This window comes from Amblyraja radiata, chromosome 13 (assembly GCF_010909765.2).
Source record: "Amblyraja radiata isolate CabotCenter1 chromosome 13, sAmbRad1.1.pri, whole genome shotgun sequence".
In the NCBI taxonomy this organism is placed as follows: Eukaryota; Metazoa; Chordata; class Chondrichthyes; order Rajiformes; family Rajidae; genus Amblyraja; species Amblyraja radiata.
In genome coordinates this window covers 44316265-44331759 of record NC_045968.1, presented here as the reverse complement: position 1 = coordinate 44331759, position 15495 = coordinate 44316265, and the positions used below count along the sequence as shown (strand labels likewise).

Here is a 15495-nt window from a genome sequence, read left to right as displayed (position 1 = left end):
GCTGTCCCCGTCCCCTCCCGAGTGTCCTGTCTCTTTCCGGGGAGGCCCTCGGCTGGCAGGACGGTGGTGGTGCCGGCTGCAAGTCCGGGACCGGCACCACCAGTCCAGGGCTGCTGGCCAATCTGGCGGGGCAGGCAGAGTCGAGCCAGAGCCAGGTAGCGGGAGAGTGGGGTGTAACAGCGAGAGAGAAAGAGGGGGAGATGCAAGAGGGATTTACACATAAATCATGAATGAAGATAAGAATTAATACGCAGTTTGTACAGCCAGCGTTTCGTTCGCTTTTTCTTTATAGCGAATTACCTTTGACAAATCCCATGATTCCTTGCATTTTTCAGAATACCGAACTTGCTTATTGGTGTTTTACTTTGTGCTTTTTCCCCTCTCCTTTGCTGCCTTCTCTCTCCCACACAAAGTGCACAGTGATGCAAATTTATTTTTAGAAACTTAAGTTTGGGCTTGATCTTATAAATGTAGGAATGCTTCCTGGCAATGGTAGGTTTATTGGCCAATGTAAATTGTGTCTTGCATGTTCATGAGATACAATCTGGGTGGGTGGTGAAATTGATGACAATATGGAAAGAATAAAGTTGCATTAGATTTGTGTTGCATTAGTGTAAATTGCTGGTTGATAGTCAGTGTGATGAGCCAAAGGGCTTGTTTCCATGTTGTACCCCTCTGATATGACCAATTGTAGAAATGGCAGGTGAATTTGCTTTTCCCAGAATTGAAAGGAGGAAGTTTATGGTCTGATTTGTCCACGTTACTCGAGCTATTAAATAATATGCAAATCTTTTATATCCAAAATGTGTCATGTGTTGTGACAACTGGCCTTCTAGATTTCTCTACAATATCTTAAAAGCATTTTTTTTTCCTCCACAATTCTCGTGTTCTTGTCCAATTAGACTATGCTATTGAGAAATCATGCTGTTTTTAAGCTGCAGAGTTTGACAAGATTATCCCAATGTAATCCTGAGCAATGGTTTGGAATGAAGTATAACACGGGTTTTATATTAAATTAGGTCCAGTTCCTTTTTTATTAAAACTCCCGATAGGATTTCTGCCCAAGTGAGAAGCTCGCACTGTCACTTCAGAATTTTGAATATGATAGCTTTAGCCTCCATGTGTACGGTCTGAGGGCCTTCATCTCAGTGTCAAATTAAATGTGAGGGAGGGGAAGGGGACTTGAAAGTCAAAATGAGGGAAATTCATTCCTGTTGCTTATCAGCTCTGCACTTGTTACACTGGATAAGCTCCTGCTTCAATAAATAATGTTAAACCTTAATGGACTCCCAAACACCAGTCTGGCATCTACTTCAGGAACATAACATATTTATCCAAATATGAAATGATTTTTTGTGTTGTTAATGGGCAGGCAATTTAAACTAATATTGTATTATGTTTTTACAATGTTTAGCGCCACTCATTGTTGATATTTAGTTATTGATTAAGTTATTACAACCAGATATTTGGCATCAAATGTTGCTAAGTGGAGAATTTGTGTGTGATTTTCAATGAAAATGGTGCTGGAGTTGAAATTGCAGTTTTGAACCGACTTTCGACATCTGCTGGTAGACACAAAATGCTGGAGTAACTCCACAGCACTGGCAGCATCTCTGGAGAGAAGGAGTTGGTGACATTTCGGGTCGAGACCCTTCTTCAGACTTTCAACATCTGCTTGCTGGTGCTTTATTTACTGAGCCTTCTGCTAGGTGACCAACTTGCATCAGGTGGGAATCTAATGACTTTCTTGAATGGAACCCAATGTGTGTTTCACCTTATTTCCCACCCAGGGTAAGGTTAAAAGGAGGTAATTATTACTGTAGTGTCGGACAGATATTGAGATGTCTCTTAGCTTTGCAAGAATGTAAGAGGTTCACCTCCTTCCTCTATGCACAGTAAACATACCTTCCTGCTGGCTATTGCAGCTTCCTGAAGTTTGCAAACTGGAGCGTTTGCCTGCTCTGAGTGAGCAGCCCACTGGCAGATTGCGACAAGATGTCAGGTGCTTGAATAATGTAGTGGGCCTCTCACTCAATGGTTAAGTGGGTGGTTTGCAATGTTTGAAATAAAAACAGAAAATACTGGTGATCTTCAGCCGGTCAAGGAGTATTTCCAGACCTATCATTAGAATAGACGCTGCCTAACTTGTTGAACGTCACCCATTTTTTTTTTTTTTTTAATTGCTGATTTCTACCTTCATTTTTTGTGTACAATCTGACATTTGGTTATTGGAGAATTCACTTGCACTGTTAATGTAGTGCAGAAAAAAGCTGTGTCTAGTTTTCTGGAATGACGAAGGAGTTTTATATGCAAATGTTTGGTCTGACAATATCTTGCATATGAAAATATATTGAAACTTTGTACTTTTGAATTGCAAGCAATAGGGAAATGTCACTATCGCTATTGTGAAATTTTTGTTTTGTAACTGCATTAAACAATGATTAGTATCTTTATCCGAGATTCATTCTTCTTACAGCTGATAGGAGTAACCTATAATCTTATTTTGATTTTTTTTTTTTCTTTCTCTTGCTTCCATGAAGTCCCTTTTCCCACTGTTCGGTAAAATGCAAAATACCACTTTATACTGATGTGCTATACATCAGCATAAAATCTGCTGCAACTATCTTGCATACTAATGTACACATAGGATTGTCTTCTGCCTTTTCCAGCATTGAGCATAAGGATTTCCTTGTAAAAGTCTAGACCCAGTGCAAAACAATTGTCCTGCAATGTTGTGCATTAATCATGCACTTTGTGAAAGTCAACCTGGGACTCGGTGTCCAATGGATTATTGCATATACACCATTTGGAACAACAGATGCCAAGCAAATGACTTCATCCATCATGCATTGATCCCTGGGTGTACGTGTGGCTAGAACCGAATCACATTGGGAAGTATAGAACCATTTTACGGGTGAGGGAAGATGTGGCCAGGGACAAGGGTCGTGGAAAAGTAGGTTATGTTCACAGTTCCTCTTTTCCTAGAGCGTGCAAAGAATTTCTCTCTTATTTGTAGAACAATGCAGATAGTTCAAATTCCTGGGCGTGCATATTTCCGAAGATCTCTCCTGGTCCCAGAACACTGATGCAATCATAAAGAAAGCACATCAGCGCCTCTACTTCCTGAGAAGATTACGGTGAGTCGGTTTGTCAAGGAGGACTCTCTCGAACTTCTACAGGTGCACATTAGAGAGCATGCTGACCGGTTGCATCATGGCTTGGTACAGCAACCTGAGCGCCCCGGAGTGGAAAAGTCTACAAAAAGTTGTAAACACTGCCCAGTCCATCGGCTCTGACCAAAGGGACAAAGGACATTTATTTATTTGTCACGTACACCAATTGGTGTAGTGAAATTTGTCTTGCCATGCAGCACACTGATAAAGATAAGACACAACATTAAAGAATTGAACAATAAATATAAAAAACATCCCCCACCACAATGGTTCCCATTATGAGGGAAGGCGCAATGTCCAGTCCCCCTCCCCATGTCCATCCATATTTGGGTCTATTGAGGCCTCCACAGTCGCCACTGCGACGGCCCGATGTTCCAGACCGTTCTCGCCGGGTGATGGTGCTCCGGCGTCGGGAGAACCTCCTCAGCAGCTTGGGATACCTGGAGCGGCCGCTTCCTAACTGGAGACCGCGGCTTCCGAAGCCAACAGCTCGATGGAGCTCCACCACTGGCGATCTCGCTGAGAGATCCCAGGCTCCCGGTGAAAAGTACAGCGCCGCAGCTGGCCGCTCCACAGTCCCGCAGATCCGCGATGTTGTACTCGGCGATCTTCAGCTCACCGGAGCTCCAGCGCGGCAACCCGGGCAAGTCATCGCCCGCTCTGCTCCGCGATAGCGCTCCAGCGCTGTGCAGCTGCTGAAGCCGAGGTTCTGGGCGGTCCCCGACAGGAAACGCAGCTCCAGGCCCGCTGGTAGGCCGCAAGGACGGGTCGACGGTGCAGCCCGGAGAAAAGCTGCCTCTCCGACCAGGTAGCGACCCTAGAAAACAGTTTCCCCCTTCTCCCTTCCCCCACCCACATAAAAAGGCTAGAACTCCGAGAACAAAAAACGCAACTAACTAAAAATTAAAATATGATAGAAAAAACGGACAGCTGCAGGCTGGGCCGCCATACCCGTACAGGACGGCGCCTCCATCCCTACCATCGAGATATTGCAGGCGCTGCCTCAAAAAGGCTGCCAGCATCATCAAGGACCCACACCATCCTGGCCACACACTCATCTCCCTGCTGCCATCGGGTAGAAGGTACAGGAGCCTGAAATCTGCAACATCCAGGTTCAGGAACAGCTGCTTCCCCACAGCCATTATGCTATTAAACACAACTTCAAACAAACTATGAACTGTAGCAGCCTATTCCACTTTATCTGTGTATTTATGTGTGTGTGTATATATATGTATAAACTCTCTTGACTCTTGACTTGACATGATAGTTGTGTATTGTTCTGTATTGTTGTGTATTAGTATACCTTGCCAGCAATGGTCAAACTCACTGTTATTCTTCCTTGTCTTGGATTTCACGAGGCAGTAACTGATCCATTCTGTACCTTGGTACACATGACAATAAACAACTAAAACAATTCCTTTTCCCAATTTGCTGCACACAGAAGGAGGTTCATTAAGCAGCAAGGAACATGGCTATCACTTGTGAGTGGATGTAAGTGTTGCTTCTGTGCATTGTGACACTACAAGGCAGTTTTGGTTGGAATGATCGCTGCACTTGCTTTGATAAAACAAATCAGGTTACACAATTTGTTACCATGCAAGAGACCCATTTCTTGACATAATTCTAGATGGCAGACCCCTTCGGGGCACTGATGTGCAGAGGTATCTTGAGCCGACGACAGTAAACAGCAAAAATGGATTCCAAAATGAGGATTGTGTCCTGGAAAAATTGCATTAACAAAGTTGTTAAAAATTCTCAAGTTAAAATGACAGGTGTTTTGATTGATTGAAAGACACAGCATATAAATAACCTTTTACGACATCCGACATCGCCGCCCGACCCGAACTACCCGACATCACCACCGAACCGGGGCTCTCTCAACATGGCCGCCGCTACGCACCAGATTCATCTCGCCGCCGACCTTCCGCCCACCGGGGCCACCCTCGCATCGCCCGCGGACCCCGACTCAACCACCACTGGACTCCGACCATCGGGTCCGGTGACCCGCGCCACTCGACTCCGACCATCGGGTCCGTTGACCCGCGCCACTGGACTCCGACCATCGGGTCCGGTGACCCGCGCCACTCCACCCCCCTCCAGCAACCCACAGCCGTCGCCTTACCTGGAGCCTGGACTCTGCACTGGGCCTGCAGCCTCCACGCTGCTTACTCCCACTCTCCTGGAAAAAAAAAGAAATTGGAGGAACAGCACCTCATATTCCGTCTGGGGACCTTGCGTCCTTATGGCATTAACATTGAATTCTCCCAATTTGGCTAGCCCTTGCTGTCTCCTCCCCTTCCTTAACCCTCTAGCTGTCTCCTCCCACCCTCCCATCCGCCCGCCCTCGGGCTCCTCCTCCTCCTCCCCTTTTCCTTCTTTCTTTTCCCCCCCCCCCCCCCCCCCCCCATCAGTCTGAAGAAGGGTTTCGGCCCGAAACGTCGCCTATTTCCTTCGCTCCATAGATGCTGCTGCACCCGCTGAGTTTCCCCAACAATTTTGTGTACCTTCTTATATAAATAACCTTGTTGTTTTGTTAGTACTTAGTTATAAAATACATGAGGTGGGGGAAGGGATGGTAATAATCATTTGGTTTGTATTTAGAACTCCATTGCCTTGGTTACCAAATAATAATAATAACTTTATTTGCATAGCACTTTTCGTACAATTGAATGCAACGCAAAATGCTTTTCACAAAAACACAGGTCTAAACAAAAATACAATTTAAAACAGTAAGGACATAGAAATATTTTTTTTTATAAATTGAGAGTGTAAAAGAACAAAAAACAAAAACAGTGAGGTCAAATACAGTCCCATATATTATTTGAGCACACAAGATGCTGAAGGGTACGCTGAGATAAATACAAGAGAATAAAGTGAATTTTTACAAGGTCATCAGAAGAAGTTGTCAGTTAAAAGCTTGATTGTTGTTTTCCTGTACAGTCCAAGAATATAATGCGGAATCTACTTTGGTTATATTTGGTTATGTTTTGAAATGCTCCAGGATACATCTTTTGAGATGCGAGTTGAATTCTTAACTGCTCTCTTTGCACATTGGACCCAACAACTTCAGGTTGGCTGTCATGTGACTCAATCAGCTTGCATGGGAGCACAATTACAATCGTAGCAAAGGTCAGCCTGTACAGATGCGCTGCTGTTACGGATGTTAGTTCAGTTTTGTGTGCAATTAAATTCTATGCATACGTGCCCAACATCAGATTGGGCAATATCATCTAAAATTTAAATTTTGCAACAATTTTGTTGCAGTTCTTAAGCTTAATTCAAACACTGCCAGCTCAAATCGAATAATTCTCCATGTGATGTAACACTCAACATAACTGGGAGAAAAGTATTACAGGTCGCCAAGCAAAACAAATGTTATTTTGCTATTTAAGAGTATCTATAAGGCTGTTCGGTTTGGGCAGTCTTGGGGTCAAACTGTAAACTATGAGCTGAATGAAGAAGTGGAAAAACAAAGCAGAAATCAATTCTGAACTGAACTTGAAACCATTGATCATTTGAAAGTACTCAATCTATTGTGTGATGTTAATAAACTGTAAATATTGGAGGCAATTGCCAGTGTTATGAGGCAGCACATCATAGCTTTTTTGAGTTTTTTTTCGCTAGCTTGAAGTCTAGCAATCATATTTTCTTCTCCAATGAACCATACTCTTCCCTGATCAAACAAAGATCCCTAAATAATGTCTAAATCTGCATTATTTGTTTTGAATTAACTCTTTATTGAAAATGAGCTAGTTGCATGTTTTTCAAAAAAGAAAACTATTTAATTCCACTGGGACTAATTAGGCTCACTGTGCCCCTGAGGACTCCAGTTTATTACATAAATAGTAGACAAAAAAATATTCTATAATGTAGTGCAGATGCAGAATAGGGAAAAAGAAGGAAGCATGTATTCTTCGTTGAATGCATATGCCTTGAGAAAAGGTTCTTTTGTGGGGGCAGAGGACCAAATTATTTTTTTAAACTACACCTCAATCAATATTTTGATTTAGCAACATCAAGAAATTGCAGAGGATTGTGGATGCAGCCCAGACCATCGCACAAACCAACCTCCCTTCCATTGCCTCCATCAACACCTCGCATTGCCTCGGCAAGGCCACCTGCATAATCAAGGACTAGTCGAACACCGGCCATTTCCTCTTCTCTCTCCCATCAGGCAAGAGCTACAGAAGTATGTAAATGCACACCTCCAGTTTTAGGGACAGTTTCTTCCAGCTGTTATCAGGCAATTGAACCATCTTGCCAAAAACTAGAGAGCAGTCCTGAGGTGCCATCTACCTCCATTGGAGACCCTTGCACTATCTTTGATCGGACTTTACAGGACTTCATCTTGCACGTTGTTGGAAGTTTGGAAGAAATGTTGGAAGATTTCTACGAAGAGTAGTCGTTGAGAATATTCTCATTGCAATGTCTGTAAATTTTAATATTTGCTATTCAAATACTGAACACTGCACATCTGATTTAACTATTTTGCTCAGTTTCAATTTATACCCATTCAGCTTAGTTTGTAGTTTTGCTTCTAAGGCTGAACAGCTTTAGAATGATCTGAAATTTGGGACTTCTTCCAGGCCTTTGGCCCAAGGTGATGTCGCCTGTTGTCTTTTTCTCCCAATCATGCTGAGTTTTGCTTTGCACAAAAATATATTAGTACATTTAAACCAATGTTGATTAAATTAAGTGTCCATTTTGTATTGAAATTATTACTGTGAAACTAAACACCACTGCAAACCATACTGACCAAGACCCTTAGAATGCCTCTTGCTCTCTGGAAGGTAAGGATCTAGGCCTTGAACTTGGAGTACTGTCGACAGTTCTGGTCACCATACTGTAGGATGGGCGTGATTGCACTAGAGAGGGAGCAGAGGGTGTTGCCTAGTTATGAGTGTTTTCTACCTTCTACCCAACCTGTGCCGCTCATAATTTTGTGCACCTTTCCTCACCACTTTGTTCATTGCAAGGGGAAAAATACATCTCGAGAAAGAAAGCAACTATAGTACATTCCTTTGCAAGTTGTCGGAATAAAATCCTTGCTTTAATTTAATTGCTCATTCCTGCTTCTCTGGCAGTCGCAATACCTTCAATGTAGGTTATTTATTCATTCTTGTTTTGGTCTGTCTATCGTGCAACAAATCAGCTCTTTGGGTCCCCTCCTTGAATGTTATTGAGATCGGTTACTGCAAATACTAGAATCCTGAACAAACCACACAGTGCTGAAGGAACTCAAAGGATCAGACAGCATCTAGGGAGGAAATGGAAATCGGTCTGAAGGAAGGTCCCAACCACAAATGACGTCTCGCGTTTCCATTCCCAGGCACTGTCTAACCCGCTGAGTTCCCCCAGGGTTGTTTGAATGTTATGTTCCGTCCTGTTTTGTTCCCTGTCGTGCAGCTTTCCTCAAATTCCTAAAGCAGCCCCCCCCCCCCCATCAAATGTAGTCTCTTGTTTCTCTGTAAAATCAACAATTGATTCTTCTTTGCACATTGCTGTCCATCTCCAACCATCCTCTCCAAGCCTGTGAAAATCCTGTTATTTCTATAATGTTATTATTGATTAGGTTTCTGCCTCTTCCCCCTAACCCACTCCACATTGAAACATCTCTAATCAATGTTGCATAACCCCTTCTGAACCTTTGATGGTGTTCACGGTATTTTTGTCCAGTACACCTCCACTGTCATCCATTAAAATAATTTCAGGTAGAAATGTTCAAAATGTGTCATTTTGCTTGGAATTGTGCCTTCTTGCTTCTGTTACTTAAATGTTTTATGCCAGATGGCAGTGCAATGGTTTATCTGAGGAGAAGCCTTTTCACATGATTGAATAACACAATTGTGAACTGTTGATATAAAACTGGAACATTCCCAATCTTGGCTGTATAAGTACTTTAATAGGCCTAATCAAGTAAGGAAGGAAATTAATTCTAGATGTTTTTCAGATTCCTTGTCTAGCAGCCTCGATTGGACAGCAGAGAGTTTGTTGAATGAAAAATTAGTTAGACCTTTCAGGCCCTGTTTATAAACTCCGTATTTCCACCACAACATCCCCCATGACAGTATTTTGGTAAATTCAGTTTAGAATAAGGTATTATAGAGTGTGTGAAATGTTTTGCAATAGTTTTTTTGAGAGATAATAAATGTAAGACCATTAATGAAGAAGTAAAACGTCAAAAAAACTTGTAACAACTTGAAACGGAGACAATGTAGATTATCAGGTGCTTTCTGTTGAAGTGAACAGAAATGTTTCATTGCTCAAAGTTTTGGCAGATTGTGTTTCACCATTTGGTTCTTTCTCAGTTGTGCATTATTTAACTTTGAAACTGTGATTATGCTGGTGAAATAAATCAGTGAGGTGGGAGTTTGCTACAAGAAGGGTGGTTATTGACAAATTTGTATTGGGGGTTATCAAACATTTTCTATTTCCACTATTATAATGTGAAGTTCTTTTCAAATTGTGGACTAAGAGGTTTTCACCAAATAATATCTTAAATTTGCATTGCTTCCCTGCCAAAAGCAGCTTCACATGTTTGGTTTGCTGTTATCCTAGTCTGGTGTATGACTAGTCTCAGAGGACCATCAGAAAGTGAAAAAAAAAAAAAAGATGTGCTCTTTAAAGATCTTCCAGAATTGATTTTCTCTGCATTTAGTTGGAATCTATTTGGGTCCGATTGTTTTTTCCATCAATTTTCCACTGAATTTGAACTGCTGCTAAATCCTGTCACCTTCTATACATACACATGTTTGATTACTAATTTTTTTTTTTGTGGGGAGGGTCACATAATCCTGACTTGTAAATAGACATACACAAAAAAAATCAATTAGTTAATTGTTTGAAATTTGAATAAATTAACTGGGAACAGACAAAAGCTAAAAATAATGATGTGTTTCTCCTGAAAACGTTTTAATTTTCAGCAATATTTTGAGGAAATGTTCTGTGTTTGGAGAATGCTGGTGTTTGAGCCTTGATGTTCTGTCTCACTTTAACTCCGGTATCAAACAAGCAATTGCCTGTTTTAAAAAAGATTACCAATGGTGTGAAATGCTGCTGCTGTTAATAATAGCCATTTTGTATCTTGGACGAGAGTGCTGGAACTCAAAGACTTCTTTTTTGTATCAAATTCAAATGAATGGTCAGGTGAATATAAATCTCCTTGCATATCTGCTGCTGGTAAGTTCTGTCAAGCTCCTCACAATTTCATGTGTAGGAAGGAACTAGAGATAGACACAAAAGGAACTGCAGATGCTTGTTTACACTGAAGATGGACACAAAATGCTGGAGTAACTCGGCAGGACAGGCATTATCTCTGGAGAGATGGAATGGATGATGTTTCAGGTTGAGACCCTTCTTGAGACTGAGAGACAGGGTAGAGGGAGACTAGAGATATTGAAGTACAAGGTGTGAAAACGACAGATCAAAGCAGACGATGATACAGAAAATGTAGAGTTAACTGACAGGAAGGTGGCGTGACACATACAGTCAGTAAAATTAATCAGGAGGACAGTAAAACTAGTCAGAGAATTAGGGTGGTGGAGGGACAGAAATGGAGGGAAAGCAAGAGTTACCTGAAGTTCGAGAAATCAATATTCATACTGCTGGTTTGTAAGCTGTCCAAGTGAAATATGAGGTGCTGTTCCTCCAATTTGTTTGGCCCTCACTGACAGTGAAGGAGACAGATTTATGAAGACCTGTAGTGATTTGTTGATGTTTTTGTTAAGTAACATATATCTGTTAAAACAATCTCCTTGCTGAGGAGCAAAACTCTGATTCATTCGTGTCGGGAACTCTACGGAGGCCAATTCTGACACACTGTTATGGGTTGGAAAGAAAATGTGCATCATATAATTTACTAATGGATGCAATGAGAATTAATCATGAAAATTTAAACTAACATTCCTGTATCATGAGTAGAATAGGATAATTGTCAGTGGCTGCTCAAATACGTTTACTAATGGCTTTGTGGAAAATTCATTCCGACCACTCCCTGACTATGTTGAATAAGCACAATATCCAATATGGCAATGTAAATCTTTTCAATTTTTGATTTTAAACTTTTTATGATTTAAATGATGCCCTTATAAACAGTGTAAAACAAAAGCAATCTGAAAATTGAGCTAAGAGGGCTATTTAAAAAATAATAATGCTGTCACATTCCAGAATCTACAAAGGTTATTGTGGATTAAAGTTAAAGATGTGACTGATGTTTACTCTACACCTTTATGCTAATTATCATTTTGACATTTATTTCCATGTCCACAAGATATTTAAACCTGTGTAAGTGTTAGATGGTATATCTATATCAGTATTTATTTGCTATTTTACTGGGGAGAAAAAGCGTTTTGAAATTATGGAAAGTGCCATTTTTTTAATCCACACAACTAGGAGGGAGAAGGTATCAATTTTACTAATGTAAAATAATTAGATCAAAGCTGACCTTATTGGATGCAGACATCTTGTTTATCTGTTCGCTTCCTTCTGGAGCTGCAAACAAACATTTGTGTTTTGGTGGACACCACAACATCAAGAGCCATCAAGTTTGGTGGACACCATAACATCAAGTTAGTAGATGCCAATTTGGAATTATAATCCATCCAAATTTGTCTTGTTGCATGCTCAATAAACGTTGTGGGCGGATAGTATTTTCGCATTACTTAACCCAAACAGATACGCAATGACTGCTCTGCTTACAAATGGCAACAAGAAACATTGTGAGATCATTGTGAGTTAACATTTGGGACACGTTGGTCAGGTGGCATTGTTGAATTGGGGGTTTGTTGATCAGTTATTACTGCTGGTGATTTGCTTTGGTTTTTCCGAGTTACAGTTTAATTTGTGGGGATTTACAATGGCATAAAGTTGATGATGGAAATGAAAGGTTTGTGTACAATTTTTTGCATGTTTTTCCTCGCGTACCTGTACGATAATTTCACGGAAGGAGCTTTTTAAGGTCCAAAATTGTAGCTTCATGTTGATTAGCAGTTTCATAAATATACTTCTGGATAAGGAAGCATTGGAAAGGAAACAGAGTACAGGTTATCAACAACACCCAAGTATGAGTAACAGTCCTGCAATCGAAAACTAACAGACACTCCCTTTCAAAACAGTACCAGGTCTCATGTACAAAAAACAAAGTGCCGGAGAAATTTGATGCGTCAGGCATGATGGAAACTGGCAGATGACATTTTGGTTCTGCACACTTCTTCGGACTGATTAAATTCCTCTAGCACTTTGTTCTTTTGCTCAAGATTCCAACATCTACAGTCTCTCGTGTTTACAGGTTTCACCGTAGCCTGTTTAATCCCCACTTCAGAAAGTTTGGGTCATTGAACTGATCTTCTGCTCAAATTTAGGAAACCACACAGAGGAACTTCCAGATTTGCTAAAGATGGAAAACCACACAACGCAGATCTCTCGGGAGGAGCTGGAAGAAATGAAAGAAGCCTTTGATAAAATAGGTATAGCTTTGGAGTACTATAAAACACAGAACAGCACAGAAACTCTGCTGAACATAATGTCAAGTTGAACTAATCTTCTTTGCTTGCATGTAAAAGAACAACACCCCCACATCTTTAAACCTCACCCCTCTCACCTGGAAGCTATACCCTCTGATCTTTGGCATTTCCACCCTGAGGGAAAAGATTCTGACTATCTACCCAATGTAAACTTCTGATAATTTAATATTCATGTATCGGGTCTCCCCTCGGTCTCTGACACACCAGAGAAAACGATCAAAATTTGTCACAACTCTCTGCATAGCTAATACCCTCTAATGCAGGTAGCATTCTGGTAAACATCTTCCTCATTTTCTCCAAAGCCTCCACATCATTTGTACAATGGGGCAACCAGAACTGCATGTTATCTGAATTATCACACCGATTTCCAGATCCCTTGTAATTCTGGTGATGTGGATGGATGGTGTTGTGTTGGTAGAATTATCTTCTACAATGTTAAGAAGCTCGACAATTTTCCAAATGAACTAACGTGCATCCTGGTCTCCTCTCATCACATATCAAAATGTCATTGTTCGTATTGATTTTAATGTGCAAAATTCTTCATGACAAAGCAAGTGTAATCCTTGGCATGACGTTGAAGTAGCTTGTGATTTATCTAAATTCATTAATGTATTCGGTAAATAAATGTATAAATAATCTTTGAGAAATAGTATTGATATTTGAAGACCTTTGGCTTTTGTTTTTGTTGAAAAAAAACAGATCTTGACAATTCTGGTTATATCAGTGATTATGAGCTTCAAGATCTCTTTAAAGAAGCAAATCATCCGCTACCTGGTTACAAAGTGCGTGAAATTGTGGAACAAATTCTAGCCGTGGGAGACCGTTCTGAGGATGGAAGGATTAGTTTTGATGAGTTTGTTTTGGTGAGTGACCTGTGCATTCATTTATGCCTTTGCTTATTCTGCCTTCCTTGTTATAAACTTAAAGTGACACTAAACGAGTTTGTTTGGCCTTTCAAGTACATCTCAGTTCCCAAGAGAGTAATGCCATTTCCCCCTTTTTCCCATTTCCTAATCCCTGCAACTGGTTCTCCCACACATTCACACAAATTCTCCTTTCATTCTTTTTTGCTGTTAGCTTACAATTGGGGGTGAGTTCCTGTAGTCAGTTGACTAACAATAAGTGCAGGAGTAACAAAGCATGGAAACTGATTATTTGGCTCAACTCACCCAAGCTTACCAAAATTCCCAACTAACCTTGTCCCATATTAGACCCATATCCTGTTGACATTCCTATCCACGTGCTTGTTCAAATGTATTTTAGATGTTGTTATTGTACCTGTAGAAACAAATTACTGCAGATGCTTGTTTACAAAAAAACAACACAAAATGCTGGAATAACTCGGTGGGTTCGGCAGCATCACGGGTACATGGATAGGACAGGTTTGGAGGGATATGGACCAAGCGCAGGCAAGTGAAACTAGTGTAGCTGGGTCATTGTTGGCTGTTGTGGATGAGTTGGGCTGATGGGGCTGTTTCCACACTGTATCACTCTGACTGATGAATTCAACGGAACACATTTTGGGGAGCCTGTGAATGAGAAATTAAAACTTGCGCCAATTTTAAAGTCCCTTTGGAGAAAGAATTACAATATTATCACATATCTTCATAATAAACTTGTGTTCTGTGCCATCTAAGAAATTATTGTTATTCTATGTTGGATAATGCGTCAATGCTGGTCTTCCTCATATATGTTGGTACCAAGTGAAGACTTTGGGTATATTTCATCCTTGCTAAAAAGGTCCTGTCAATAAATAGCATCCATTCATGCCCTTGCCATTGTTTCCCCTGGCACAACCCCATCAAAAAATTACTGTTAATCAGAATCGCCATTCATAAAAGCTTTAGAAGGGTAGGGGTAGCAAGGAAGGTTTTGCACCTTGATTGTCTGGGTTCGGTAACAATAGAAAAATGGCCAGGACCTCTTAAGGTCAGGTGTTTCTCTCAAATTAATTTTTGTTTTTCTCCGAATGAATGTGAGAGCACATTTTGTTCAAAGCACTAATGTTTGTATTAGAAATAACATTCTGCCCTGGTCTACAATGCAAAGGAAGTTTACACTACATGGGATTTATTTGAACTCGGGCGGGGCCAGGCAAGTTGCCAGTGACCACATTGCCAGTTGATTTGGTATGAATTGGCTTGCTTTTCTCAGGCTATCTCTGAAATAGTAATGGAAACAATTTGGCAACTAGATTAGAAATATGTGTACTTGAGCCTGAAAATGTGTCCCTGGTTAATGCTGTGTAATGTGTTGAATCAAAGTCCAACTTGAACTCCATGCTTTTTTAAAACGTGTCTCCTCCACTCAATAAATGTTTCAGTACACCAGCATTTTATTTAAGGATGTGAGACCATTGCACATATTCCTGAGTTGGGAACCACTGGCATGTAGCAATGTACATGTTCTAGCTATCTACAGAAAGTCTGATCCATTAAAGTTAATTGAGCTAAATTTGGAAGTGATGTCAAACTCATAACCATTCCTACAGCCGAAATGTGTGGGAAGTAACTGCAGATGCTGGTTCTGACCCAAAATGTCATCACTTCCTTTTCTCCAGAGATGCTGCCTGACCTGATGAGTTACTCCAGCAACTCCTGATGAGTTACTCCACTCTATCTTCAGCCATCCCTACAGAGCTTAAATTATTATTTACTACAATGAAATTTGCTGAGGTACTCTTGTTGGAGTTACTCACTCAGCAACTTTCCCTATCCTATAAAACTTCTCTATTTTCATTTGGACGAGTAGGAATTTCTTAATGGTGTCCAGAAATGATTTCTTATCGAGGTGCCACTAGA

General features: G+C 40.8%; 1 protein-coding gene across 2 annotated transcripts in view; it reads left to right on the top strand.

Moving 5' to 3' along the window:
• pls1 (plastin 1) overlaps window positions 1-15495 on the top strand; it is a 76485-nt gene that overhangs the window by 21997 nt on the left and 38993 nt on the right. For both annotated transcript variants that reach the window (XM_033031907.1, XM_033031905.1), the window contains exons 2-3: window positions 12533-12637; window positions 13394-13557. In XM_033031907.1, coding sequence (XP_032887798.1) covers window positions 12568-12637; window positions 13394-13557 — 234 coding nt within the window. In that variant the 5' untranslated portion in view covers window positions 12533-12567. The remainder of the gene's footprint in view (window positions 1-12532; window positions 12638-13393; window positions 13558-15495) is intronic.